This window comes from Athene cunicularia, assembly GCF_003259725.1.
Source record: "Athene cunicularia isolate RWA chromosome 10 unlocalized genomic scaffold, athCun1 chr10_part1, whole genome shotgun sequence".
In the NCBI taxonomy this organism is placed as follows: Eukaryota; Metazoa; Chordata; class Aves; order Strigiformes; family Strigidae; genus Athene; species Athene cunicularia.
Window position 1 is genome coordinate 8148927 of NW_020799112.1, and position 26516 is coordinate 8175442.

Here is a 26516-nt window from a genome sequence, read left to right on the forward strand (position 1 = left end):
GGGCTGCAGAGACTCGAAGGTGCTGGTGGGCACTGTGCTGTGGCCGTGAACTGGAGCTGTGGCTGTGCCAGCTGGGGATGCTCAGGGACCGGCTCCACTTGAGGGTGTATGAAACACTGCTGGGCTAGCAAGAAAACCTGCCTGCTGCACAGCTTGCGGTGCACAGAGCTCTCACAGAAGCTCAGTGCCTTTGATTTAGGGCCTGTTTCATCAGCCTATTCCCAGAGGTTTCTGTTTGGCCAGGCTGAAGCATTTACAAAACGGCAGCTGACGTTAGGAACTTCCCCTCGGCTGCAGTCGTTTCTCCGGTGTTCCCAACGCCGTTGCCCAGACGGTGCAGTGGGTTTGCCCAGGTGTCCTGTGGGAGGGATTATCCCGTGGCCTCATCCCAGGCGCAGATGTGACCCTGTGCACGGACAAGTCCTGCGGGAGACACTCGCCAGGCTCAGTTTTACAGACCACTGAAACCAAGTGATTTGCAAAGCCGGAGTAGGTATTGATGCCAGGCAGGGGCTGAAGCCTTTTGGTCTGCAAGTCACCAGTGAGCTGCCAGCACTTACCCCATCAACCCAGCTCATGGTTTAATCACACAAACCCCAGTTGCCTTAAATGAGTTTCAGATGCAAACTGATTGCCCCTTTCTGCTGCAGCTAAGAGTGTAATCACACTCCCACTGTTGCCAGTACCTAAACTGTCTCCACTTAAATGCATTTTCAGTGAAAAATCCCTCAAAATTCCTCAAGGGGAAGAGAAAATGTGAAACCCTACCATTTCCCTCAGTAACTGTTTAATTTAACACACTCATGAGCTATAGCTGTTAAACCCCAACACATTTAGTGGCTATCCCTTAGCAAAACCTGGGAGCACGATGGCAGCATGGGATGGATGACGCTGGTGAGAAGGAAAACAGGACTGAACACAGTCTCTTGAAACATAAAAATTTACACCACATTGGAAAGGAATAAAACACAGATGATGAAGTCATGGCTTGTGTTTTACATACAAATTACACACAGGAATTTCCCCTGTTATGGGACTCAATATTGTTCCCGACAGCACAGGTGATGAAGAAACATGCCCTGGGCTGCGTGACCCCATGGCGTGGCCGACGCGCTCAAGCCTTTCTCCGTTCAATGCAAGTAGGATTGCCTTCACGTTCTCCCAGTTTCTGGGTGTCCTCCGTAGTCTCAAGAGTAATATAGAAAGGAATTCCTACCTAAATGCTCCTGACCCTCCTTCAGGGACCAACCTAACAGCACATCCTCCCTAAATCAGGGAGGGATTAACATAGGGCACTCCTGGACCGGGCGGTAAGGGCTGTGCCAGATGAGTGCTGCTCCTCGTACAATATTGGATATTCTAGTTAAAAGAATCAGCTAAACTTAACAGAGGTGAATCTATATAAGCAGTAAAAAAGGTTTTTAGTTTGTAAGAACACAGAAAAACACCTTAATCAACCATTAAGCTGCTACGCCGTATCTGCATACAGAAATCCAGGCGGGTAAGTACTTTGCTGCTCTCGAGGAAGGAGACAGTGAAAGGGACGTGCTGCTCGCCACCAGGGCCAGAGCAGCTTCCCTTCTCCTTCACAAACACACGCAGGGGAACGTGCTGTTGGACTCCAAACCCAACGTGTCATTTTGCTTGTGCCTTGGTGTCCCTGACCATCCCCTCTGCTCCGGAGGGGTTCAAGCAATGGCTGTGGCAGAGAAAGCCAGCAGCAGGGAGACGAGAGTATGGAGCCTTCACAAGCCCTGGACTCATGGGGGTAACTGAAGCTGATATTTATTCCTCTGCCCTGTCACCCTTTCTTAAATTACAGCTGTTTAGCTTCAGTGCGTAAACATTTTAGTGAAAATTACAGAAATGGGTTGTCAGCTTCAAGTCCCTTAAGGAAAAAACAAAACCTAGCCCAAAGGGTTGGCTGTATGGATGGAATGCTAGATGCTCACTTCATATATATAAAAATTATAATAAAAGTCGAGTTTCGTGCTGGCCAGCCAACACTATTAAGAGGCTGAAAATGTCAAATGATAGCACCATAAGCATTTCCGAGAGGTCTCCCCTGCATTATTGCTGCTTTTGGTTTCCCTTCCCCAAAATGTTTCCCCACCGGTCACCCAGTGGCAGCATGACCCCGACAGAGGGTCGCAGCTGCCCCGGAATCTCCACTGGGACCGGTAGGACCTGCACACCCAGCCCATGCAAGACCTTATTTTTCAGACCGATGGTTTGAGCACCGTTATAGTGTAGCACAAAAAAAAGAAATCAAGCCTTCCCTGTGTTTTGTAAGAGCACCACGCGGCTCGCAGGCGGCACTGTCCGGCACTGCCATGGGATGAGGCAGAGCCGCAAGTCCTGGTTGTGACCCAGATTCCTCCTTCACTGAGGAGCCACCACGGGTCCTGGCACTTCTCGCCCTTGGGGACGGTCCTGTCACCTTCTGGAGGCCCGCTCGTCCCCGCGGTCCCGGTCAGGCACCGCGCGGTGCCTGTGCTGGCGGCAGCTTCGGCAGCACTGGAGATAGACCGTCGGGAGGTGGCACCTTCCCAGGACCCGCAGGGTCTGGCAGAAGCCAAATGTCAAGCGGTCGCGCTCGCAGACAAAGCCTGGAGGGGAGGCGAGAGGGCAAGGACAGCGTTAGTGCTGGCACTGCCGTTACTGAGCATTCGAGGTGAAAATTGGCAAAGACAGAGCTCAGGAAATGCAGAGCCCACCTTCACCTGCATACTGAGCATCCTCATTATTTCTCACTGACAGCAGAAATAACACTTCTGCTGCTGCCTGCAGTTCTGCAGCATCTTCCCAGGGTAGAGAAACCATACAGGGGAGTGGGGCTGAGCCCGGGGCTCACTCCCCGGGGAGGAGGGTCCATGGTGAGGGCCTGGGAGAGGCTACAGACCTCCCCACAATGACGTCTCCTCCCAGTCCCCAGATCTTCCCCGCAATGCCAGCAGAAGGCGGCAGAAAGGCGATAATTCATTTCTCCCTGCATTGTGTTTAGATTATTTTGAGCACCCGCATCATCTGGTTCACTTCCTGCAGGTGTCTCACAAACTTCAAAACAACATCAGCGCTGCTTTGAGGATGGGCTTTGTTTTGGGAACCGCTACTCCCGTGCCAGCACCCAGACCCACTGTGGGGGCAGCACCCGAGCCAGCGGCAGCAATTGTCGTGGTGGCCGTGGTTCGCAGCCTGGCTGCCCTGGCTGCGTCACTCGCAGGCTGAGCAAACTGTTTGCAGAAACTGTTTCCTCTCTGCAAACAGTCTGGAAATCACAAATCCCTCTCCGGGCTTGGGAGCGCCTCGTCGGGGTGTTTGTCCAGGGCTCGGGTTCACAGCGGGGTGGGGGGTTGGGGGAAACGCGAGCGCTGTCCCAGGGATGCCTCATCCTTGGGGAGTGAGCCTCCCCCCACCCCGAAACACCCTCACACCTGACACCATGTGCAAATCCCCGCTGTGCATCCCGGCATGGGACATGGCGAGGAGGGGACAACCCCAGCAGCTCCCAGCGCCAGCCAGGCTGGGCTCAAACAGCCTGCGGCTCAGCTTAGTCACAGCAGCAAAGACCCATCACCAAATATGCTCTGTTTATAAGAATATATAGTTGATTTGCTTTAGGTTTTAGTTTCCTACATTTCTGCTTTATATTAAAGCAAGCGTGCACCTCACAGCCTTCAGCATCTCACCCAGTTGTTTAAGACATTTAAATTACATCAGCTCTAATTTTACCTCCTGTACAAGCAATTAAAACAAATGGCAGCTTTTCTCTGAAAAAGGGCAGAGCTGATACTCCCAGGGGTGTACACGCAGGACTGGCAATCCCTGGTCCCTCCACACTGTCTCTCCCCAGGACCACGCTGAGCAGATGCAGAAATGAAGCAAGAAAATGGGGTTTTCTCATTCTCAGGACACTTTTCTGCTACGGAAACATGGGGGCCAAGGTGGGGGAGCTCTCGCTGACCATTGCCCCTTGCCATCTCCCCTTTGCAAACAAAAGGCTTTGCTCCGGGAAAAGCTGCTGCCCCAATTCCCACAGGCACAAGCTGACCCACAGAGGGTAACGCGCTGGACACAGAGCAGAGACTTTTCCTCCCGTTTGGGATTTCAGTCACAGCCCTCACCCCTGCCCCCAGCCCATCAGTAAGGAGGTCACTATACTTGCCTAAAATTAATTTTCTATTTCGGTAGAGCTGTTTCCTCTCTTCCTCTCAAGCAACAGCTCTTTCTACCCAGCAATAGTGTCTCTGTGCCCCGAAAAAAACGTTTCACAGAAGCTGCTGCCAGATCCAACAGCTGCCAGTGGACTGGGACTGACCACCAGATCCCAGCTCTGCATCACACTCCCAGGCTGGGGGTTTGGTCTGACCCCCTGGGTGCCTGGGTTAATGCAGATTTTTCCTTCTGGTTAAGCAGAGCAGATGAGGAACTGCCGAGCAGGCCAGGCTGGAGCAGTGCACAGCCCCAGCCCTGCCACGAGCACAGCCACGCCATGCAAGAGTACCAGAGCTGGGTGGGAAAAGGGAAGCGTGTGCTGGTGTGATGCTCCATGGGGCTCTCAAGAATGGTATCCCCGGGAGCATCTCCTGAACCCCCAGGGCCCTTTTGCATGGGCACAGTCAAGCACACGAATACACCTATTTCCGTTTGCACGTGCGGCAGGACAGGGATGTCTCAAGCTGGGATCCCAAAACACCTCTGGGGTGTCTGATGAGAGAAAAAAACCTGAGGGCATGTCAGCCTGGAGACCCCTGTCTGCTTCTTAGGACTGGCAACGGCAATACCAGGGTCCACCAGTGCCTTAAAACGCACCAGTGCCCAGCTCTGGCTTAGCACACTGATCTCAGCCATCTCTCCCCTGGTGTGGGATTCTGTAATCATTTACTCTTCACCGGGGCACGACCGCTGGGTAACCCCCACCTGTGCTTCCTGCGGGGTTTATAAACTCATGGTGTTGCTGGTTTGGGAAGAGATATTGAGTAGGAGGGATGGAGAACAGAGCGACAACTCCCCAGCAGGGGCTGGTGTGCTCCGGGGGGTTAATTATTCACCACATTGCACAGAGCAGCACGAACTCCACGGCGTTTAGAAGAACTCAGTTAAAAATACTGCACGGATGGATGGGAATGTCACCAGCAATTTGGAGGGTCATGCTGAGGCAGACCCCCGCCGAGCGCCTCGGTATTTTTATCACATTGCTGCTGGGCCTGGCTGAGCTCGTTTCTGCTCAGCCTCTGCTTATCGCAACGGTCTTCCTAGAAAGCTATTTATGGATCTCAGTCAAGTTGCCTCCTGCCTTCCCTTGAAAGAGCTGTGGAGGTTAGGCTTCTGGAGCCTCTCACGGGAAGGTCGCTTTCCAGGACCAAAGGGGATGGCTTAGTTCTTTTCTGGTCCCTTTCCAACAGGTCAAAACCCTGAGTGCTGGTAGGAAATTCCTGTACCTGCACTACCCAGAGCTGTACATAGGCATAAATCAGCCCATTGGGTTCCTGGCAGGAGCTATTTCTCTTTTTACATCACGTTATCTGCAACGGTATGAGGAAAAACAGTGGGGATGGGCTGAGCAGAGGGTGAAGAGCCACGACCCTCACCCAGAGGCATTGCTGCAACTGCTCTGCTGACCTCGCATGAGGCCCCACAGAGCATTTCAGGTTCCCAAAGCATTTTAATAAAATCAAGACAAGGGGAGTCATTGAGCGCTCGTCATTTTTCCAGATCTGGCTGTGCTTCGCCCTGATGTAGTGTCTCAGCGTAGATGTGTGTGGGGTCAAGCTCAGGTCTGAAAATCTTGGCCGAGCTCGTGATTCCTCCCTGGAATTTGGTCTTGGGCAAGGGAAGCTGTAATAAGCACTTAATTTGTCAGCTCTTCAGAGAGGGTCCCTACAGAATTGACCCAATTTTCATTTAATCCTTTTACTGTTATTTTTTTCTATTAACTTTTTTTTTTTATATAATCCTAACGCTTCATTTGAACATATGCTCCAGTGTTCAAGTCTATGCCAAATTTTAGTCTAAAGAAATAGCTTAAAGCAGGGCTTTTAAAATCCAGGCTAAGTCAGCACATTAGAAACTGAAAACCCCCACCTTTTTTTGATTGTTTTTTTAAGTTGGCGTGGAAGTCGCTTTAAATTTCATTTAAGCTTCTGCCATACAGACCTAAGCATTTACTTTTATGCTCGGGAAAAATAAACTTCCTGGAACAGGTTTTGTAAAAACAAGGAAAGGTTGAGCTTAGAGCTGAGCTAGCAAAACCAGAGAATTAAGCTGCTGACCTCTGCCCTTCGGGATGCTCTCGGAGCTGGTGCCGAATTTAACAAGTATTATCCCAGGCTCCTGCTGCGGGGCCCGCGGTCCCCAACCCTGGGAATGAGCACTGGCAAAGGCAGCATGTTCCATTGCAGGCAGCGGACACCCAGCTGCCAGGTTTGCCTGCACAGGCAGGCACCGGCATGGCCACAGCTTGGAAAACTCATAGAAAAGCACAAAAACCCACTTGTTTTCAGGTGTCAGCCGTGATGCTCCCAATATGTCTTGCTCATCACCATGACAGAGCTCCCATTGACACCCCCTAAGCATCCAGCCTGGGGATGAGAGACCAGGGGCAGGAAAATGCTGGTGCTCATTAAGAGGTTGAGAAGGTTTATTAATTTTTTAGAGTTCCTGGATCTGACAGAGAGAAATTCTCATTTCCAAAGAGTTGTGGCAGAGCCAGGACCCTTCCTCACTCTGTGCTGTCTTCCCCCTCCTTCTCATGAGTGCAGGGACAGGAAGAAAAAGCCAACTCTGCCAAAACAAGTTGATGACCATGACCCTGCCTTCCTCTCCAAAATCCAAAATCGCTTTAAGCACGCCGTGTCCAGAGCTTCCCCCAGCTAAACCTGCAAGAAGCAGTTGGGCTTGAGCAGACAGCCCTGTCACATCTAAGGAGTCTTTGCTTCTTTTGCTTTTTTTTTTTAACATGAAGATTAGGCAGGGTAAAGGTGCTTGGCAGCAGCACTGAGCCCTTCTCTATCTCAAGGCCAAGGGAAGCCGACTCCAGGCAGGACCCCCAGAGCACAACTGCTGTGGCTGAGCACAGTTGTTCCTCCAGCCACGGGTAAAGCACTATTTCTTCATTTCTGTCCTTGCTTTCTCTGTTTTTTGCATTTCAAGGCCAAGGCCAATAACCTCTCTGCTGAATGTCTTTCTTCCACAGGATAAAATATGCCTTTGATGTATTCTGGAGAGTTTTCAAACAAGTTAAGTAAGGGTTAATCTTTTGTTGTTGCAACTAGGCTTTGTCTCTGTTCTTGGAGGCTTGGCAAGAGGCTGGGGTGCTGCACAGGGTGCCCCATGCCCGCACACCCACGGCAAACAAGAAGCAGATTCTTGCACTCTTTTTGCACCAGCCGCTTGAGGTCCATTGTGATTTACACTTTCTAAAACATAAATTTACTCAGCAGCTGCCAAGAAGGAGGGAAGAGAAGATCTCTCACCACCACAGAAGCATTTCCCACCACCACTGGCCAAACCAAGGTCCTTCAGACCCGCAGTGTGCAGCACTGCAGTAAGAAAACCCCACTCCTCTTGTCGGGGTGAGGAAATGTGCCTTTCCTGCTCCAGCTGCCTGTTGATGGTTTGCTCTCCCATCGCCCCATCGCCCAGGTTTTGGTGACATGACGTGGGTGGGCTGGAGTGGTGTCCAGGTGCATTACGGGGACCTGCACAGCCCCGTCACTGCTCAGACCTGGCATCTGCACTGACGCCTCGGGAGGATGGGCCAATACGGGGATGCCTGAGCAGCCTCTGCCAGTCCATGTCACTCAAAGCCTCTTTATCCATAAGGCTGAAATGTGTAACATTAATTTCTCCTACATTTAATAAAAACAGGGAATCCTTTCCCAAGCACCTGTTTTTCATAGACGGCTGTTGTTAATTAGCAGTAAATAAAGGGCACTTAACGACTCACTCAGCAGCACCTCCCTGTCTTGCCACTTGGATACAGGCTTACATGCTCACATGACAGAAAATTGGAATTTGCTGCAATTCTTTCTAGCATGTATCCCTTGCGGACAAACTCAGCTACATGCAGAACCATGAATAATTTCATTTCCCTCCTCAAAGCAAGCAGGAATATAATGTTTAATTGCCAATTAATCTTGAGGCAACTAGAAATACAACCGGACCCTGGATAACGAGCCCGGAGCACTGCAAACAGCAGCAGCTGGGAGGGTGCCAGGTGTCTGGAATTCAACCCAGCACATCCCTGGTGTGAGGAAGGGGATTTCACCCCTCGGTTTCCCCCGAGGCATCCCCCCCTCTCACAGCCCCACCAAACACGGTCCCCTTTGCTGGCTGCTCCCAGGGCGCAAGGCTGAACTCCATGATGCTCTGTCCCTTCCCACTGGCTAGAAACCTTTGTCCCATTCCCACAGAAGCTGGACTCACAGCCACTTTATACATATTTGTTCTCAGGCCAGCTGAACGCTTTACCTTCAATCCTTTGGTATTTAGAGCCCGAGATGCTTGCGGGGACCAGCTGTGTTTTGCTAAGGTGCCTTGGTTGGAGCAAAGAACCAGACCCATCACCTGCTAGACACGCACTTGGAGTGAACTTGGGGAACTTGCAGACCCAGTATTGGATCCAGAGAAACAGGCATGAAGAAAATTATTAATTTAATGGCATTTACCACCATGAGCACCCCACAAGCTGCAAGCGTTTGGTCCTGAACAGGCTTGTTTCACCCATCACTGATGGGGGCTGGCCAAAAGCCATGATGCAGGCACAGCCATCACCCTCTCAGCAGCAGGGGGGTGGAGGCTCAGTTCACCCATCAGCATCCTCTCCTGATATAAAGCAATTGCTGCTTTTGTGTTTTAAAACTGTTTGACCTGCTAGATAAACTGGTGCTGGCTTCTCTGAGCTCTCACGTGGGACAGGCAGCTCAGCTCCTTTCCAAGATGGCCATAAACCAAAGTGTAAAACACAGAAATAAACATGCTGTGAGAGTTGGGTTTTTTCCAGCTTTCTGAGTTACAAGAAATGATCAGGTAACAGGAGCGGCTGATGTGGGCGTGAGCACTGCTTGCGCTCAGAGCTAGGCACCGGTGGCAATCAGATAGCAACAGGCTTTCCCGAGCCTGAGGCTGCTCTTATCTCCCAGGCAGCCCTGCCCAAAGTCCCCCAAATCTGTTCCTGCTCCTGTCACCCAGGCCGTGCTGCCAGGACAGTGATGTCCTCTCTGGCCCTGGACACCAGGAAGGATCCGCAGGGCTTTCCCAGCTGCTGCCAGACTGGGCAAGAAGCAAGGGCTCTCAGCCCCCGTGGCAGACTTTTCTGTACTCGAGTCGCATTTGTTTGAGTTCCTTGTCTTAGGACGGAGTAAGATAAACGTCCCCAGCTGTGCTGGGGCATTGCATGGAGGCATCTGGGTGCCCAACAGGATCCGATGCTCCCCGGAAGGCATCTAAGGACATGGCAAAACTTATCTGCTCCCCTCACAGCTGGATGCAGCTGTAAAACAACAGGCACAGTTAAAAATAACCTCTGTGTAATCATCAATTAATTTATAACCTGGCAACATAACAGGATTCTGGTTCTAATTAATTCCGACCTCCTCTGATTGAAGGGAGCTGATTGCCGGTGAGATGTTTGTTTATGTTTGATCTGTTCCATCGCTGTTAAAAATTTATCTGATAATGGTTTTAACATTTAAACTCTACTGGGATTACTCACATTTTTGTGTCCAGCAAGAACACGATTGCTCACAAAGACAAATACATGATTTTGCTAGTATCAGTGCACTTCATGTTAGAGGAGATAGAGGCTCCTTGTGCTTCTAACATGAATCACCCCCAGCCTGCATTAACCTTGTGCAGTAAAGATCCTTTAAAACACAGGAAAGGGCTGGAGTTTACATTCATGCCTTTTCTGGGAGCCTGTGCCTGTGGATTTACACATCTGTGATTTCCTGCCATGTGAAAGTTTTGTTCCTCTTCATGGTTTGGCAGGAAATATTTGTATTTCCAAGAGGCGTTTCCTGCCCTGGGCTACAGCCAGAGCATTTATGTCATTTTGAATCCAGGATTTTAACATTTATTTGTGTGTTTCCTACATATCTAAGCGGTTATTCTGGTACAACCTTGGCTATGCCGCGTGGCTCCACGGCTCTCATCACCAAGTCCGGCACGGAAATTTTCCCTTGATAAAAATAGCTGGAACCACACATCATTTCTTGAGCAAGACTGACTAATTATTTCCTAAATGTTGAACTGCCCGATGGACTTGCAAATGCGGGAGGGTCATGCAGCCGCTGAAAAGGAGTGGTTTAATGGCTAAAAGCATCCCGATGGCCAGCGGTCATGGTCTCCACACCCCAGTTAGCCAAAGCCAATGCTTCTGCCCTCTCCAGAATAGGTGTTTGGAGGAACCCAGCTGGATACAGGACAAATAAAAAGAGCTGAAAGGATGAGAGCGGGTGTCCTAGGCTGCAGAGGGGGGGCTGGCACAGAGGTGTGGGGCAGCCCTGGGGCCAGCTCCTGCACCCGGGGCACCCACTGCCCTCCTGTCCTGCACCAGCTCTCAGCCTGCTCTTTGTTCCATAAACCTCCTGAGGGTCTAACGTTTCTGGGCAATCAAAAAGCTTTCTTTTTTTGCATAGACACATTAAAAAGATAAGATTGATTAATGATTAACGTGCTAATATCAATGCCATCTGATCCCCTCTTTACATTGCTTTTCCTTTTAAGTGCTGTTAACCCTTTCTGCCTGCAGATTTCTGGCTTACAGGGAACTGCCTGGTGCCGTGGGATGTATCTCTCCAAGTGAGAGGGAGAGGAAAAGCCAAGTGACTACCATGACTGCAGCCAGAGCAGGTAGAAGCAGCTGGCGGACAGTCTGCATGGCTCAGGTTAAAATGGGGCTGACTGAAGGTGCTGGATGGAGAGTTGGTCTTTTATCTGACTATCTAGTGCTGAGACCAGGCTTGTTTCATAAGTTTTGTGTTCTGGGAATTGATCACTAAACAGCTTTCTGGTGGTCAGAGAGCTTAAGTGCTTTCAGCTTCATTTCCTTCTAGATTCTTTTCTCTGAATTACACATTGCTCCTGAACCAGGTCCCTTTGCCCTATGTCACCCCCAGTGTGGTCTCTCAGGCGGGCGCTGGTGGATCCTCTCCTGGGACAAGCACATCCCAGCTCACATTCCTGCCAGTAAAAAACCACACTGGGCCCCTTGAGAGCCAAATGCTCTGGACATCTATAGGTGGTTATAACATTCCCACTTAATTATCAATGAGCTAGCCAAGCTAGCCTTACACAACTCATGTATAAAACACCCCCTCCATCCATCTTCCCACAGACACATTGCTTTTTAGCGGGATGACTGGGTTTTCCTCCCCTCCATCACTCTCCTTGCTGCAGCCCAGCTGGCACCAGTTCCCCATCTGGCAGCACCGTGAGCACCATGTACCCATCTCCCTATCCCACGCCCGGTTCCCAGCTCACCCCAGCACCCAGAGCATCCCACCCCGGCTGCACAGCCCTTCCTGGGGTCCCTTCCCGGGAGCAGGACGGCATCGTCCCGCTGGCCAGCTGGGAGAGCGCAGGACACGACCCGCCCTGGAAAAATTAATTGAGTGTAGCTCGTCTTTAAGTAAGGCCAGTTATTGCTGGCGTCCTCCTCCAGACTGTCCGGGGGGACCAAGAAGTGAAAGGTGGGGAGAAGAAAAATAAAGAATGAGTCTAAACTTGGCTAGAAAAAACATCTCCAGTTACTGGACCCCAAAACGGGTCATGTTCTTACATGGTCTTTACATTGTTTCATGGCGTGGCTTCAGAGAGATGAGCAGCCCACCCAGTGCCCACCAACACAGAGCCGTTTACATTTCCCTCACCCACAGCAAACCCCGTGACACTGCGCTGTGCTCCGTCACCTTCCTGCAGGACCCACAATAAGCATAGGAACTGGGCACACCTGAGTTTCGCTTTATCAGCACTCACTGGTACTCTGCAGTGGAAAAGTGTCTCCAACTATAGCAGAGGATGGCGATGGAGGATGCTGCATTGCTCCTCCAGAAAAGTGATGATGGAAGAGCTGCCAGCTCTGTTCCCCCTGAGGAAACACTGGGTGGTTTTCATACAATCTTCATAAATACTGCCATGTCCTCAAAACGCAGCATTTATCCCAGACAGCACACACGAGCTCTCGGGGAGCACAATCACATTAACTACAATGCATTCAGCTTTCAGGACGGGCAGAAGGGCCTTGGGGCACCGCTTGCTTACCTGACTCAGAGCTCTCGCAGTCCTGTGGGTTGCACTTCTGGGTGCTCTCTGGCCAGGGCTCGTGGTCACAGAGGCTGCTGTCCTCCTCAGCCAGCCCCGTCTTGGTGTTGATGCACTTGACCTGGCGCCGCTGGATGCCCCCGCCACAGGGGGCCGTGCACTGCGGGAACAGGGCAGCCCCATCAGCCCTGGAGGGGTGGACCTTTCCCCACACCCTGCCAAGCCCCCCCCCCAGCGCCAGTAGCATCAGACCCCAGGAGGTTTTTATTGCAGCAGCCCCCAGTTTGGTTTTGGAGGTTGTGTTTTCCCCAACGTTCCTCACGTTTCGTGCAGGAGCCCCATGGAGAGGAGCCGTTGCCCGCTCACCTCTCCCCAGGAGCCCACCACCCAGGTGGTGCAGGGATGCGTGTTGCAGGGCCGGGTGGCATTGGGCCGTGATGTCTCCTCACAGCGGCCCAGCTCTGGGCACGTCACCAGCCGCTCCTGCTCCCCGCCACCGCACGACTCCGAGCACTGCCGAGACATAAGCCGTGGAAGAGGGAAGCCAGCAGCACAACAGAAAGGCCAACACGCTCCATGCACTGGTGTCTTAAGGAAATACACTGCAAACTCACCCTACGAACCTACGAGCACCCACAAAATGCCCACTTTGCATCTACCTCTCCTATCAGTGGGTTGTTCCCTTCTCAGAGCTTGAAACTGGCTGGGAGAATCTCAGAGCTTGAAACTGGCTGGGAGAATCCCAGAGGCAGGAGGATCCAGCAGACCCACTGGAATTATCTGCTTGAATTTCGCAGGTGTGTGAACATGCAGTCCGAGCCCACTGCCTCCCTGCCCACAGTGACCAGGGCAGGGAGGAAGGGGTCCAGTGAAGCTCATCGCCGCAGGCAGCTCACAGCCCCTGCAGCCACATGCTGGCCCAGCTACTGAGCGTTTGCTCTGGGCAAGTGAACACCAAGCACTGGATGAACGTGCTTCCAGGGAGGGAGAGGAAAAAAATAACTGTGGGTGTGAAACACCCCAGCACAGGCACACACACTGCAGGTGGGACAAAGCCCCACCAAGATGCTTGAGGGTCGAATGCTGCCCCTCTGGCTCAGTACCCCCCCCAGCAGCACCTACCTCTCTCCAGGAGGATGTGTACCAGTCCAGGCATGGCATGCTCTGGCAGGTGAGCTGTGCCAGAGGTTTGTAGAGGACAGCCTGGCAGTGGAAGGGCCGTAGCAGCCTCTGGTCTCTGGTGTCGACACAGTGCACGTCCCGAACCTTCACCCCCCCGCCGCAGCTCCTGGAGCACTGGGAAACAACATGAACATCACTGCAGGGAAGGGTGGCAAGAGACGGTGTAGGGGGGGTCCCTCTAGCAATGGAGGTGACCCCAGAGACACTCTGCCTTGGGTTGGATTGAGTTGATACTCAACCTCTTTCCACCTCTTTCTCTAGTCCAAGCTAGAGAAAAGTCCATGCAGCTCTGAATCTGTCACTACGGTCCCTCTGAACACCATCGGTTTCCAGTTGTAACAGCAACAAAGTCATTATGCGTTAGACAACTGCCCAAGGGGCAGCACCCACCCAGAGCAAGGAGGGTTGTTCCCCACCATTGAACCCATCGGGTTCACCCAACTGCAAACACGCCGGTAGTGCAGAGTGGCCAGAGCGTTTTCTAGAGACTTTCAAACAACCCTTTGTTTAGCTTTTACAAATTCCCAGCTTTTTCACCAGCTCAAGAGCAGGAAAAATGAAAATATTATTGTGGGATGAAGTGGTTTCACCTTTGCGGCAAATGCAAAACTTTACCCTCTGCCTTTGTGAGGCACAGGGCCAGAGACTGCACCACTCCAGCCACGGGGCAGGCACCACCTGCTGCATTTCTCCATGGATTTTTTGGGACCCTCTCCACCAGCCGTGTGCCTGTTTACCTTGCTCCAGTTCCCCACGCGCCAGGATGAGCACGGTCTCAGCAAACACCTCCGAGCGGGGACAGGTTTGTTCGCAGCGGCGCAGCCATCATCGGTGCCAGTGCTGCAGCGCACAGTCCTCCAGATCGCACCCACGCCGCAGGTGGCCGAGCACTGCAACACACGAGGAGATCCTGCTCCTCTGCATCTCCCGATGCCCCCCACACCCCTCAGGATGCCCCGTGGCTGGCTCTGGCTAAGGACAGAGCCTGGTGGCCCAGTAAAAAGGTCCCTGGGGACTCAGCTTGTCGCCTCCTCTGTGGCACTGGGAGGGGTGCCAGGAAAATGGGGGTGCATGGAGGCAGGGGTGTGGAATGACATGAAAAGAAGAGTTTTCCCAGAGGCTGTGCCCAGCACTGCCCAGCAGAGGACCCAGATCCATGGTGAGCTCTGCATCATGAGAGGCTCCCCTCTACCAGCCCCACATCAGGTAGACTCTGGTCTGGGGGAAGGAGGGGGAAAACCCTCCTCCATAACCCATTTCGGTCATTTCTGGTCTGGCTGGAACTGTCCTTTCCCTGTTCAGCTTTGAGGTTCCAGGAGGATTGACCCTAGCAGCGATGGCTACTGCCCCGCGCCAGCGCCCTGGTGGGAAACGGGGCAGCACTGGGGATCTCTGCAGCTCGGGGTGCCTTTAGCTTTTCTGTTGCTAGGTCTCTCTAATTAGCACTAATGGCTCCAACCCTTTGACTCCTGTCTCATGAAGCTCTCTTTCATGTCCTCCTTTCACAAGCACTGTCCCCTGCTCTTTCAGTGTTAAAAGCTCCAGTAAAGATTTCTCTCCACCTGAAAGGCAGTGCCTCCACCTCCTCTTTTGGATCCACCCCTCTCTGTCCAGATGGATCTGATTTAGTTTCTAGCAGCCTTTCCATCTTAAAAGCTTTTGCCGGGCTTTCAGAACACACCCATGTGCCTCTGTGTGCCAGCACTGTCACCAGTGCCTTCTCCGGGGCAGACCTCCCTCCAACGCCCCAGCTCAAGTAATGTTCAAAGCCCTTTTATAAAACCCACATGTGAGACTGTATTTTTGCTGGTATTAAGCATTGCCCTGACCATTACTGGCTTCTTTGTGCAGACTTCTTAAAAGGCTCCCCCAACGCTCAGTCTCCAGTGCTCCACAACACTGGAGGTTTCTTATTTTTGTGCTTTCTGATAAAAGCCCATTCCTGTGAACTGTAGCAGGCATTTGTCTGTCACTGCCAACGAGATGCAGGGAGCAGCCCCAGGACAGCCGGACTGGGAGATGATCGCTGATAATTGCTGATAATCCCCCATTCACTGCATTCAGCACAGTCCCTTCCCTTTGGTAACTTGCAGCCTCCATGCGCCTTAAACTCAACATTTAAATCTCTTCCCATGGCATGTTTTAAGATACTCTCTCCTGTACAATGGCAGGAGCTTGCTCCTGTGCCATGGGGTCTGCAGGGTGCCCAGCCCTGGTGCAGGGGCTCTGGATTTACCTGCTCCTCCAGAGCGGGCAGGGATTTGGGTGGGGAACGTGTTTCCCTGCCAGGGAGGGCAGCAGGGAGGTGGGCCAGGGATGCAGCCGGGGGCTGCTTGGAAAGGTGCCAGGATGGGCTGAGCTGGGCATGGCAGGGCACAAGTTGCTGGTGCCCGAGGGAGCGGGACAGGACGGAGCAGCAGCCAGAGGGTGGGACACGGCTGCTGACTCACCCCAGGGAGCAGCTCCCGGCTACTGTGGCCCACGGTGGGACCAGCTGCATCCCTGCTCCGCCCCATGGTGCTGGGGGCCTTCAGTATTCAGTCAAAATGCAAAAACATCTGGGTGAGCTGTGCATATTTTTTGCACACCAAGAGCAGACCAGCCAAGGGAGGGACAGGCCCCTCGCCTTCGCAGCAGCCACATCACACTTTTAATGGAACTCAACACCCACCTCACTCCAGTTCCCGACCTCCCAGCTGGGCATTGCAGTGGCTGCCATGGTGGCCGACGGCAGAATCCAAACCTCCTCCTTCTCCGTCTCTTCCATCTCCCAGCGTAGCGGGGGGGTGGGCTGGGATAACTCATGCTCCCCATCGCTGAAAGCAAATGTCCCTGGGGTTGCCCATGGTGAACGTCTCCCTGGCATGGTGCTGCTGAGCAGGACCCCGCGGGAGGTCGGCTCTGCATGAGGCGATGCTGGGGGGTGGGATACCCCCACAGTCCACCACGCTGGGGGGTACTCAGAGGGCGATGCTCCTGCCAGGTGCATGGGGGGGCTGTGGGCCAGGGCATCTTGCTGGGTGAGGCTGCTGGATGTGAGCTGGGTGGCTGGCCTGGACATGGCTAGGGACAGGGGCACTGCTGGTGAAAAGGCTGTAGTGGCCCCCAAGGGGGATGAGCTCAGGGATGTGGGGGTGCGGAGCTCTGGTGGATGCTCTGCCTGCTCCATGGAGCTCCCATCAGCACCCGTGGGATAGGGACTGGCAGGAGGATGAGTACCACCAGTCCTGCTTCCCATCTCCCACCCCAGTCCCCACAGGGTGGGGAAGGAAAGACCTGCCCTCTCTGTCCCATGGGCTTGCTCATTGGCCACCAGTGCTGCATGTGTGCCTGCCGTCCCCTCTGGTGCTGGCATTTCTGACCACCCTTCCTGCTCCTTGGCCTTGGGGGAAGCACCGTTAGTGATGATGAGACTCCTTTCCCTTGAGTCTCCCTGGCCTCTCCCCGCAGACCCGACCACCTCATGCTTCTCGCTGCCAGCGTTACCGGGCCCCTCTGTGCTTGCATGCCCCTCGCCATGGCTCCCCGGCTCTCCCACGCTGCCGGACATGTCTGTGCCCACACTGCCCCTGGCAGCGGGCAGCGGCGGGGAGGGATCAGCTGGGTAAGGAGTCCAGGGAGTGAGGTCACGGGTTGGAGTATCCTGCCCAGGACCAGCCCTCGTCGGCACAGCTCCCCAGGCTTCATCCAGGGGCGGGTGGTCGGGGCTGCTTACAGAGTCATGACTCGTGGTGCTCTGGGTGGGCGTGTGGTCCTCGGAGCGGGGCACAAGTGTCACGTCCTCCTCCTCACCCATGAAATCCGGGCTGGCAAATTTAGGAGGGGTTGTCCCCACATCCTTGGGGACCATGCTCAGGAGGTCATTCATGGCTAAACCCCCAGGCTCTGTCTCTCCTTCACCATGCACAGGAGTAGAAGCGTTTGTTTTGTTGGTCCTCAGATGGTCCTCGGGCGCTCCTCCTCCTGGCCTGGCAGTGTGCAGGACGTCAGGAGGCATCTCACGGGGCCCCTCCACATCATTGGTGTTCAGCTCTGGCTTATGCTCCTCACCTTTGGTGTCCTTCTCCGTGAAGGGATAGTAAGACAGATCCTCATGAAAGTTGATAAAATTATAATCATAGTAAAAATCATCAACAAAGACATTTCCCTTCCTGGCTGAGAAGTCCTCCTCAGTGATGATATTGACATCATTGGACTCTGGAATATTTGGAATTAAGGGGTTAAATTTAGCAATGTGGTTGCTGGGGATGTAATGGATTTCATTAAATATCTCTCTGCTGGAGGACCCGCTGCCAGACCAGTCTGTGTTGGCATTGTCTAATTTCTTCTGGCACTGCGGCAAGGAGCAAATAGTTTCCGAGCTGGGTCTTTCTGCAGGGTCACAGGCTGCCCCAGTGCTGTTGCTGCAGAAAACAGGGCGCTGCCGTGTCCCATTTCCACATGTCACAGAGCACTGGGAAAGGAAGAGAAATGCAAACGTCAGGGACAGGAGCGCAGGTGATGCAGGAGGAGCGGGGAAGGGGCCAGCCATGGTGCCCATGCCCCTCACTGGTGCTCCCCTCTGAGATATGAAAGCTCACCCATCCCACGTGCCACAATACTTTGGGTACAGGGAGAAGGGGCTCCATGTCACTCTGCCACGCTCCCATCACCCACCCAGGTCCCGAAATGTCTGCTGTGCCAGGCCCAGCTGGGGCACAGGGTGCCCTGTACCAGGAGTGAGGAGCAGCGGGTACTGGTCACAGCAGTAAGCAGTGTTATTGCTGGACAAAGCCCCCCCTGGGTGGCCTCCCCATGCCAGGGCAGGGGTGGTATGGCAGGGTGCTTTGGTCAGGGTGATCCTTGACCTGTACTCCAGCCAGAAACAATTTTCCCGGGAGATGGACATTGTGAAGGGCGTTGGGTAAGATGATCTAATAGGCCTTTTCTGTGACCTATCACCATGAATTACATCTCTTCTTCCAGAAGAGAATTTTTTGAAGCAGGGGATAATAACATGGGTGTTGTCCTAGTAGGGAAAAAGCAAGGGTCAATAAGCAGCTTTGTTGAGGACACCCCCTCCTCCACCACAATGGTCTCTTTGAGATTGTTTAGTATAAAAGAAACCCACAAGCTGGAAAGGACGACAACAAAATTTTCTGCTGGATAAGTAAATCCTAGTGCTACTAACATCACACATGGGCTGCACAAGCCACAGGCCACAGCAGTTTGCAGTGACAGATGCACAGAGCATTAGTCACGTACATCAAAGCGCCTTATACAAGCTGGCCAAGGAGAACAAACGGTCAACAAGGCAAACAAACCCAATGGAGGGGATTTTTGCTGAAATCCCTGCTGTTTGGGTAAAAACAGATGGCTGAGGCAAGGGCTTCATGTAGAGTCACCAGCACGTGGAAATTAAGAGATTAAAGTGGACAGGCAGAGCTGCTGGGCTGGGCTGGCCGGGAGATGTGCTTCTCAGACAATAAACATTCCTGTATTTTGAGCCTTTCTTCTCTTTGTTCAGCCATTGCGAGGGCCAGGTGCCTGGTCAGGACCCGTTCTGCTCTCTGTGCCCCTCCTGGGTGGGTGCAAAAAGAACCTGGCTGTGGCCCCCCCCAGCTCCGTGTCTTCTGGGCGATGCTGGGTGGGAGCAGAAACAACCCTGAGGACTGTGCCTGGCAGGAGGGACAGTCTGTAACACAGCATGGCCACTGCCAGGCATGTCCATCAGCTACACAACGTTGCAAAATACAACATTACTGCCCATTAACATCAGTGGGAGGGGTGCAAGCAAGCTGCTTTTCCCTGCTGGGATGGCACTGTCAAACAGGGAAAACAGAGGTCAGCACCCACAGTGTGCGCCTTCAGCTAAAATTTCTCAGCAAATGCCCTCAGCTCCATCCAGGAGATAAATTCCAGGGATCACAGCTCTTGCAGGGAGAAGGAGAGGGGTTATTTGCCAAGGCTCCATTATCAGGAAAGCCTCCGGGACACAGATAAGAAAGGCTGGCTGTTCAGAGCCTCGCAGAGGAACACCCAGAGCTTGCAGGAGGGTTCAGCATCAACCACATGACTGCAGGAGGCATCATAGCGGGCTGCAGGGTGGGATGTGTTCCTGCCTAGACACAGACGCTCCCGTTCATGTCTTAATGGACAACAAATAAGCCACACCGCTAACTTCAATTGGGAAGTCCATAAAGCTGGATATACACTGCTTTAGTGTCCCTCTGAAGGCACCAAGTGCCAGTGTTTAAGCAACTTTGTTGGGCTGCCCAAACCGCAAATAACCTCTCTGGCCTCGCGGGCCGGCTGGGTGCTGCCAGCGCCAGGCAGGCGGGCGTGGGGCCCTGCCCCAGCATCTGCAAGTACAAAACACCCAATAACCCCCGTTATTATCACTGGGCAGAAGGACCACGTCTCTGGGAAGCTTCCAAACCCCTCAGATTTCTCTACTAACTGGTGGTGGTGGTAATTAAGAAAAAGAAGGAGGGCTCTCACTTTAAATAGCAGGAGGACATAAAAATTACAGACATCTCAAAATCTTGAGCACATTTTTCCTGGGCTCACATATCTGTTGATGTCAACACCACAGAGGATGACTTGGGCTGGCTCCATGCACAGACCCACGGGCAATTCATGACTTTCCCTTTAAACTGTTGCATCTGTCTTTCTCAGCCCTGCAATTGTGGCTTTTGTGGGCCCCTAGAAAAATATTTCTAAATAGCTCTCATTTAGCCTTCAAATTTTCTGTTCGCATTTTTATTCCGTTTGTTTCTTAGCAACAAGCCAGTTCCCAGGCTCTCTCATTTCTCTCCTGATATTTGTCTTCACGCTGAATACTTTGTGAAACCACTGCTTAAATTAGGGGTTATAATTTTCTGGTTAAAACCCTCAACCTGAGGTTAACCCAATCCGCAGAAATACAAAAATAAATAAAGGCTATGCAGGGTGCCCAGAGACCATGACATTTTATACGTGGGGGGTTTTTTGATCTTTCCCTTTCTTTTTTAAAAAAAATTGTTGAAAAATTTGTGATGCCCTCCCCATTCCCTGGGGGCATCCCTGTCTCTGCCCACCCCTGCAGCAGAGATGAGGCAGCTTTGCCCAATGCCAGGTCATGCTGCCAGAGAGCAGATGCCCACTGATCAGTACACACATACCCGTAGCACCCAGACCCCAGCTTGACCCTAACACCCTGCAAGAAATTATTTTAAGGCTTCTGCCAAAATAAAGGGGAAGACCTGTGGTGCTGGAAAATATATTAAGGGGTTGAATGCCTTGTTTCTGCCCTCCTTGCAACCAGCACGGAGTATGACCATCACCCTGACTGAGGGAGCAGCAAGACTCAGAGAAGACAGGGCAGAGTCAGTCTGGTGCTCCTTCCTCACCCCGAGACCCTCCCGTGCAATGGAATTCACGTTTATGTGAGCTAGTGTTACAACATGAGCCCACAGAAACGCATCCATAAGCTTTTCTTGTCATCAGGAGCATGTCCTTCACCCTTGGGCAGGCTGAGGATGTCTGGGGGCACTTTGTCCCCAGCTCCCTCCAGCTTTGTAAGAACCTGGGATCTTCCCGACGCTCCTTCTCACCTCGGACCAGTTCCCTGCAGCCCACTGGGAGGGACAGGGGACATCCTGGTGACAGGGCATGGTGGCATCTGGCTTGGAGAGGTGCTGGCAGTCTGCTTGCTGCAAGGCCCTCTGCTCGTCCAGCCCCACGCTCTGGATGCAGAGCACCGTCCTCTTCATCAGTCCTGACTGGCCGCAGGTGGCTGAGCATTTCTGCCATTCACCGACCCACCACCTGGGGAAACATGAAGGGGGAGATGTCTCAGCTGGCACGAGCAGCCACGAGCTGGGCTCTGTCCCGTGCTCCACTGTGAGGTGGGGGGTTTTAGCCAGCCAAGAGGTGTTTAAGGCCAAGGAAATGCACGTGAAATACTTCAGTGGGGCCCAGGGTCACGGGGAAATTAAGATCCCAACTTGTGTTTTAGCCCAAGGTCAGGGTGCCTGGCCCGAAGGTTGGGGGTGGACTAGTCTCCATGTTGTGCCGGGGATGGTTCTTTGCACCAAAGGGCTCCAGGACAGGGCCTGCCCATGCAGCTGTGGACAAGCAGCACACTACAGCAGCTGGGCAACCACTGAGATCTGCTCCCATGGACCAATGCAGGGTCTGGGACCCATTCTCAAGCATGAAGGAGAGGTGCAAACCCAGGGGTGCAAATAGCTGCACATGTCCTGGTGCAATCCAGGCACCGCAGTGACTGAGGGTCCCCCAACTCCGGCAACCCCCTTCGGGCAATTTGGACATTAAAGCTTTACTGAGAAAGAGGGAGGGGGAAGCCCACGGACCTGGCCGGGCAGGGCTCCTCACTGCATGTCCTTTGCTGGTCGTCGGGGCGGGTAAGCGCGTCGCAGTACCGCTCCTCCACGATGCCGGCCAGCTTCTCCACGCAGTGCACGACCTGCCGCTGCACCCCTGTGGACACACGCGAGGGCCTGGCTAGAGACAAATCGAACCGAACCGCCGGGCACCCCCTGCCAGTGGGCAACAGGAGGCCCTAAGGTAAGCTTGAGCCACCAAAAACAGGGGAAAGAACATGAAACCACTACTGAAACTGGAAGTCGAGCACCTACTTCTGCTGAGGTACTGACGCCCTCACAGAGCCTCATGGCACCAGTGCTTCCAGTGTGCCCAGGTAAGAAAAGCAGAGCTGGATGCCTGGTCTTGGACATGTATGTGATGAGAACCACAGAGCTTACAGAATCACAGAATCATTGAGGCTGGAAAAGACCTTGAAGATCATCTAGCCCAGCCATTAACCTCACGCTGGCCATTCTCAACTAGGCTGGAAAATGAGGCCGCTGCAAAGTAGGGACACCTGGGGATGGAGGAATGGATGGATGGATGGATGGATGGATGGATGGATGGATGGATGGATGGATGGAACACCAGTCCAGCCAGAACATGGGGTCCTGGGCATTACAGGCAGCCAAAGACCATCCCTGGGGCTGGCAGGACATAGTCTGTCTGTCCAGCACAAGGGAAACCTCATCTCCTGCCCCAAAACCACACCAGGGCTGCTCACACAGAAAGCTAAAAACATTGCAGAAAGAGTTGGCAAATCTCGTTCTCCCTTAGAAAAAAGATGCTGTATTATACCTGTTCTTTCAGGGCTTAGGGACATCAGGAAATAGCTAAGGAATGGCAGGAGTTTCCACATAAGACAAGGTGAGGGCAACCCCGGCCAGAAACATCAGCAGACCCCAGACACAGAGAGACAGCTTGCTTCAACCTCGCAACCTCCACGGGACCTCTCTGCTCACTCTCCTGCTGCTTGGTCTCTGTATCCAGCAGTTCACAGGGACAAGATGAGTTAAAAGCAGGAACATCAGCACCATTCTGCTGTATCCCACTCTCAAAGTCCTGTAACGACCCCAGCTTGGTCCTGGTGGTCCCCAGATGCCTCCTTTGATCACAGGCAATGCAAAGGGCATTGCTGGGCGAGCTGCTGAGCAGGAATCTCTGGAGTAAAACCTTTACTACCCTACAGCGTTTATAATCATATATAAGAGAGATAGTCGTATATAAAGAGATGCAGAAAAACACCCTTCCACAAGCTGCCCAATAGGATTTAATAGTTTGCACCTGCTGAGGGCTCTGCAGAAAACACTGGAGGGACCTCTGGGCCAGGGGGAAAAGCCTTTTCCCACCTCTCCCCTTGCAAAAAGCCTCCGCAGCCATGGTGCAGGATGCACCATGTCCTTGGGGCTGCTAAAGCCACGTGGAGGAGGATGTGTGGGGCAGGATGGCCAACAGTAGAGATGCTGCAGCCCGCGGAGGGAAGCAGCATCCTGGCACCACTGCCCAGAGTCACATCCAGCCTTCAGAGAACGTGTCTGCATGTACGCACACACATACACTGAGGTTTCTGGGGAGGCTGTGTCCAAAGGGGAGCCAACTAGCAGCAGCACAGCTCTTTTTTGTCAGCTTTCTGATCCAGCCCCAGCTCACGGATAAATCACCCACCAAAGGCCCTGGGCTGCAGTGCTCACGGGACAATGTTTTTCAGGATGACTCGCCCTCAACACGCTGCCTCGCTGCTGCTTTTGTGTTCCTTTCTGCAACACAAACTTGACCCGTGATTTGGGAGAACTGTAAAGATTAACCACTGTCCTTGGCCGAGATTAATAACGACCATGCTGAAGCTACTGAGCTCAAGCGCTCAGGAGCTTACGGGGCTGACAGGGCTGGGGCCCTGAGGCTGGCCCCTGCGGAAGCCTGAGCTCCCCCAAATCCCATGTTTCAGCTCACACCATCATCCAGCCGGAGAGAGGGGCTCAACCCTCCTCCAGCCACTTGGCTGTGGCTGGACAGGGTGAGCATCCTCACCCGACTCCTGCCTCACTTGCTCCTGTATTTCCCTTCTGTTCTGGAAGCCAAGCACTCAAACCTTGCAAAGAAAAGCGGGTTTTAAACAAAAGCAAGTGCCCTTCCATCCTCCTGGACTCCCCACCCTGCAGGGCCTGAGCAAACCCAGAGCAAAGAGCTCCCAGTGTAAATGTACATAAAACACCCTGCCAGCTCCTGCCACACCACAACCCTCCTGCTCCAAGCAGGAATCCACACCCATCTCCAGGAACAGGCAGGAAATGTCTCCTGGCACTCTGCACTACCTAGAAAGCATGAGCCTCCTTAATTTCCCCTTTTTTCAGTGGCAGCTGCTCTCGAGGAACTGCCTGCTGGTCCCAGCCTCACCCCGTGCAGCGTGCCCAGACCGTCCCTTTCCAATGGCCACCCCAAAAGCTGCCCAGGGGGCCCTGGGATGCCTGGCTAGCAGTACAGTGTGTCAGAAGAGGGGAAGTGAATATCCAACACCATGTGGCAGCACAGGACCCCAGAGCTCTGCCCACATCTGGCACCCTCCCACGTGCTCTCCATAAAGCCCTGGAAACGATCCTCCCTGGAGAGGCCCAGCCAGGCAGGAGACTGGTCCTTCGACACTCCCTGAATTTCTCTAAAGCTCTTTTGTCTCCATCGTTCTGATGCCGAGGAACACCCGGCCCAGTAACAGGACACCGAGGAAGGAGCAAAGCACTGATAAAGTGTCAGGTCCGGCTGGCGAATGGGGTGAGGGCACCAGAGAGTGGTGACCTCAGCAGATGTCACTTCTTTCCCCCACCCCCAAGACCTCCTGAAACCAAAGACCCAGGAATTTCTAAGGCATCCCCACGGTATGGTGACACTCTGCCTGCCCCGCTCCTCCACCACGGGCAGCTGAGCCCCGGGGTCCCACAGGTGCTGGACTCACCAGTCCCGCACGTGGCAGTGCACGTAGTCCAGGAGCCGAAGCGCCAGAGGAACTCAGCCTGCTCGATCTCGTTCTCGCTGTCGGCTGGGCGCTGGATGGTGTATTGGTACCGCACACCAGGGTTGGTCTCCTGGAACAGCAGCTATTGGGAGACAGTGGCCGGTCAGGGGGGCAGCTGGTGCCCTCCAGGGTCTTTTCAGAAGGTAACAACCTGCCATAAAGACATCATTCCATGTCCAGCTCTAACCCAAGGCTGGTTTTGTCCCCTTGCACTGTCTGTGGGTGGGGACAGCAATGGTTCCAGCTGCCGTACCCCAGCAGCACCACAGGACCTTTCCAGAAACAGGGTTAGGAAATGGCCAAAGTGATGTAGGAGCAGAGGAGCTGCCCCAGCTGTGAGCACTGGGCTTGTGGAAACATTAGGTAATAATAAAAAATAACAGTGAGAACACTGAGAGCCAGCAGGACTTTGGTTTTATGTCTCCCCTGGAAGGATTCCCCTGTTAATCCTGTTCAGTCCCACCATTGTACTCAGCCTCATCCAAGGCCCCTCCAAAGGTTCAGCCCAGTGAAGGGCCCAGGATGTCCTGACATCCCCTTCCCCATCCCGTTCCCTGAAGTCAGAGCTGGGGCAGGAGGTTTTCGCTCTCAGCCCGGTGTGACACCCCGTTCCTGCAGTGGAAGAAGGGGCTGCGGCAAACAGGAGGGAGCCACCAGCAGCCAACGCCAGCGATGGCGACACACGCCTGAAGGCACTTCCTTAAGTGCTCCCCACTTGAAACAGGTTCCCACTGCTCTCAACGTGCACAAAGCAGCTCCAGCGGTTGACACAAATCCTGCCCAAAGCACCCTCCGCACCAGTGCTCGGCAAAGGCTGGGAGTTTAACCTTGTTTTTCTTAGCCTAAGTGCTCCCATTATCGCCAAAGCTTTGTTGTTCTTGGAGCTTTGGCAGGAGCAAGGGCGTCTTTCCAAAACCTCTTCGTGAACATTGAAACATTTTTTTTCAAAAGGTTTTAATTAGGTTACGAATCCCAGAAAATTATTTGCTGGTGCTGAGCACGCCAGCGTTCCCATTAACAGCAGCACTTGGCGGCCCGCGAGCCCAGGATCCCGCTCACATTTCTTCCTGAGCCTCTTGCTGAAAGAAAGGCGAAAGACACAGACTTGGCTGCTTGGTGTGGCCGGGCTCCAGGGCCAGTTTCTGCAAAGGGCTGATGCTTGGGGAAGAGCCCGTGGGGCTGAACTGTGATTGTGGGGTTGGGGGGGTCTGGGACATACCCCCGTGGTGGTCACCACCTCTGCAACACACTGCACCATGAAGAGTTCAGCCTGATACCGGCCAGGGGATGATTCCCAGTGGCTTCTCCTGGCCTCACAGGCACGAGGATTTGTATTAACCGATAGATCCCTCACTTCTGACCGTCTCAGTGGCCATTCCCGGGCAGGAAATTGCCGAGACAAGCACAGCAGCAGCTCCTGAAAGGGAGTGGGACGGCCCCGAGCCCCCCCCCCATGCTGCCATTCCACCACCCTCCACACCAACAGCTATAACCCCTGTAAGCTGTGCAAAGCTCACTGAAATATAAAGCCATGCTGAAAAGTAATCCCCCAGGCAAGGCTCTTCCATGGAAACAAAGCAAAAGTTAATAGAGTGGGATCAGTTTGCAAAATAAGGCAATTTCCAGAGAAGGGCTAGAGCTGCCACGGCTGCAGCAGAGGGGGGGATTAGCAACGGTCAAGTTGGGTTCATGATAAAAGTGTCTGCAGGATGTG

The 26516-nt window shown here is 53.3% G+C and overlaps 1 protein-coding gene across 1 annotated transcript in view; it reads right to left on the minus strand.

Annotated features, from left to right (window-relative positions):
* Positions 1–852: 852 nt before the first annotated feature.
* Positions 853–26516, minus strand: part of ADAMTS7 (ADAM metallopeptidase with thrombospondin type 1 motif 7) — a 50482-nt gene continuing 24818 nt past the window's right edge. The window contains exons 16-24 of the mRNA XM_026856038.1: positions 24743–24884; positions 21783–21909; positions 21021–21234; positions 16118–17899; positions 14184–14336; positions 13387–13560; positions 12631–12777; positions 12265–12424; positions 853–2609 (exon numbers count right to left, since the gene is read on the minus strand). Of these exons, the coding sequence (XP_026711839.1) occupies positions 2437–2609; positions 12265–12424; positions 12631–12777; positions 13387–13560; positions 14184–14336; positions 16118–17899; positions 21021–21234; positions 21783–21909; positions 24743–24884 (3072 nt within the window). The 3' untranslated portion in view covers positions 853–2436. The remainder of the gene's footprint in view (positions 2610–12264; positions 12425–12630; positions 12778–13386; positions 13561–14183; positions 14337–16117; positions 17900–21020; positions 21235–21782; positions 21910–24742; positions 24885–26516) is intronic.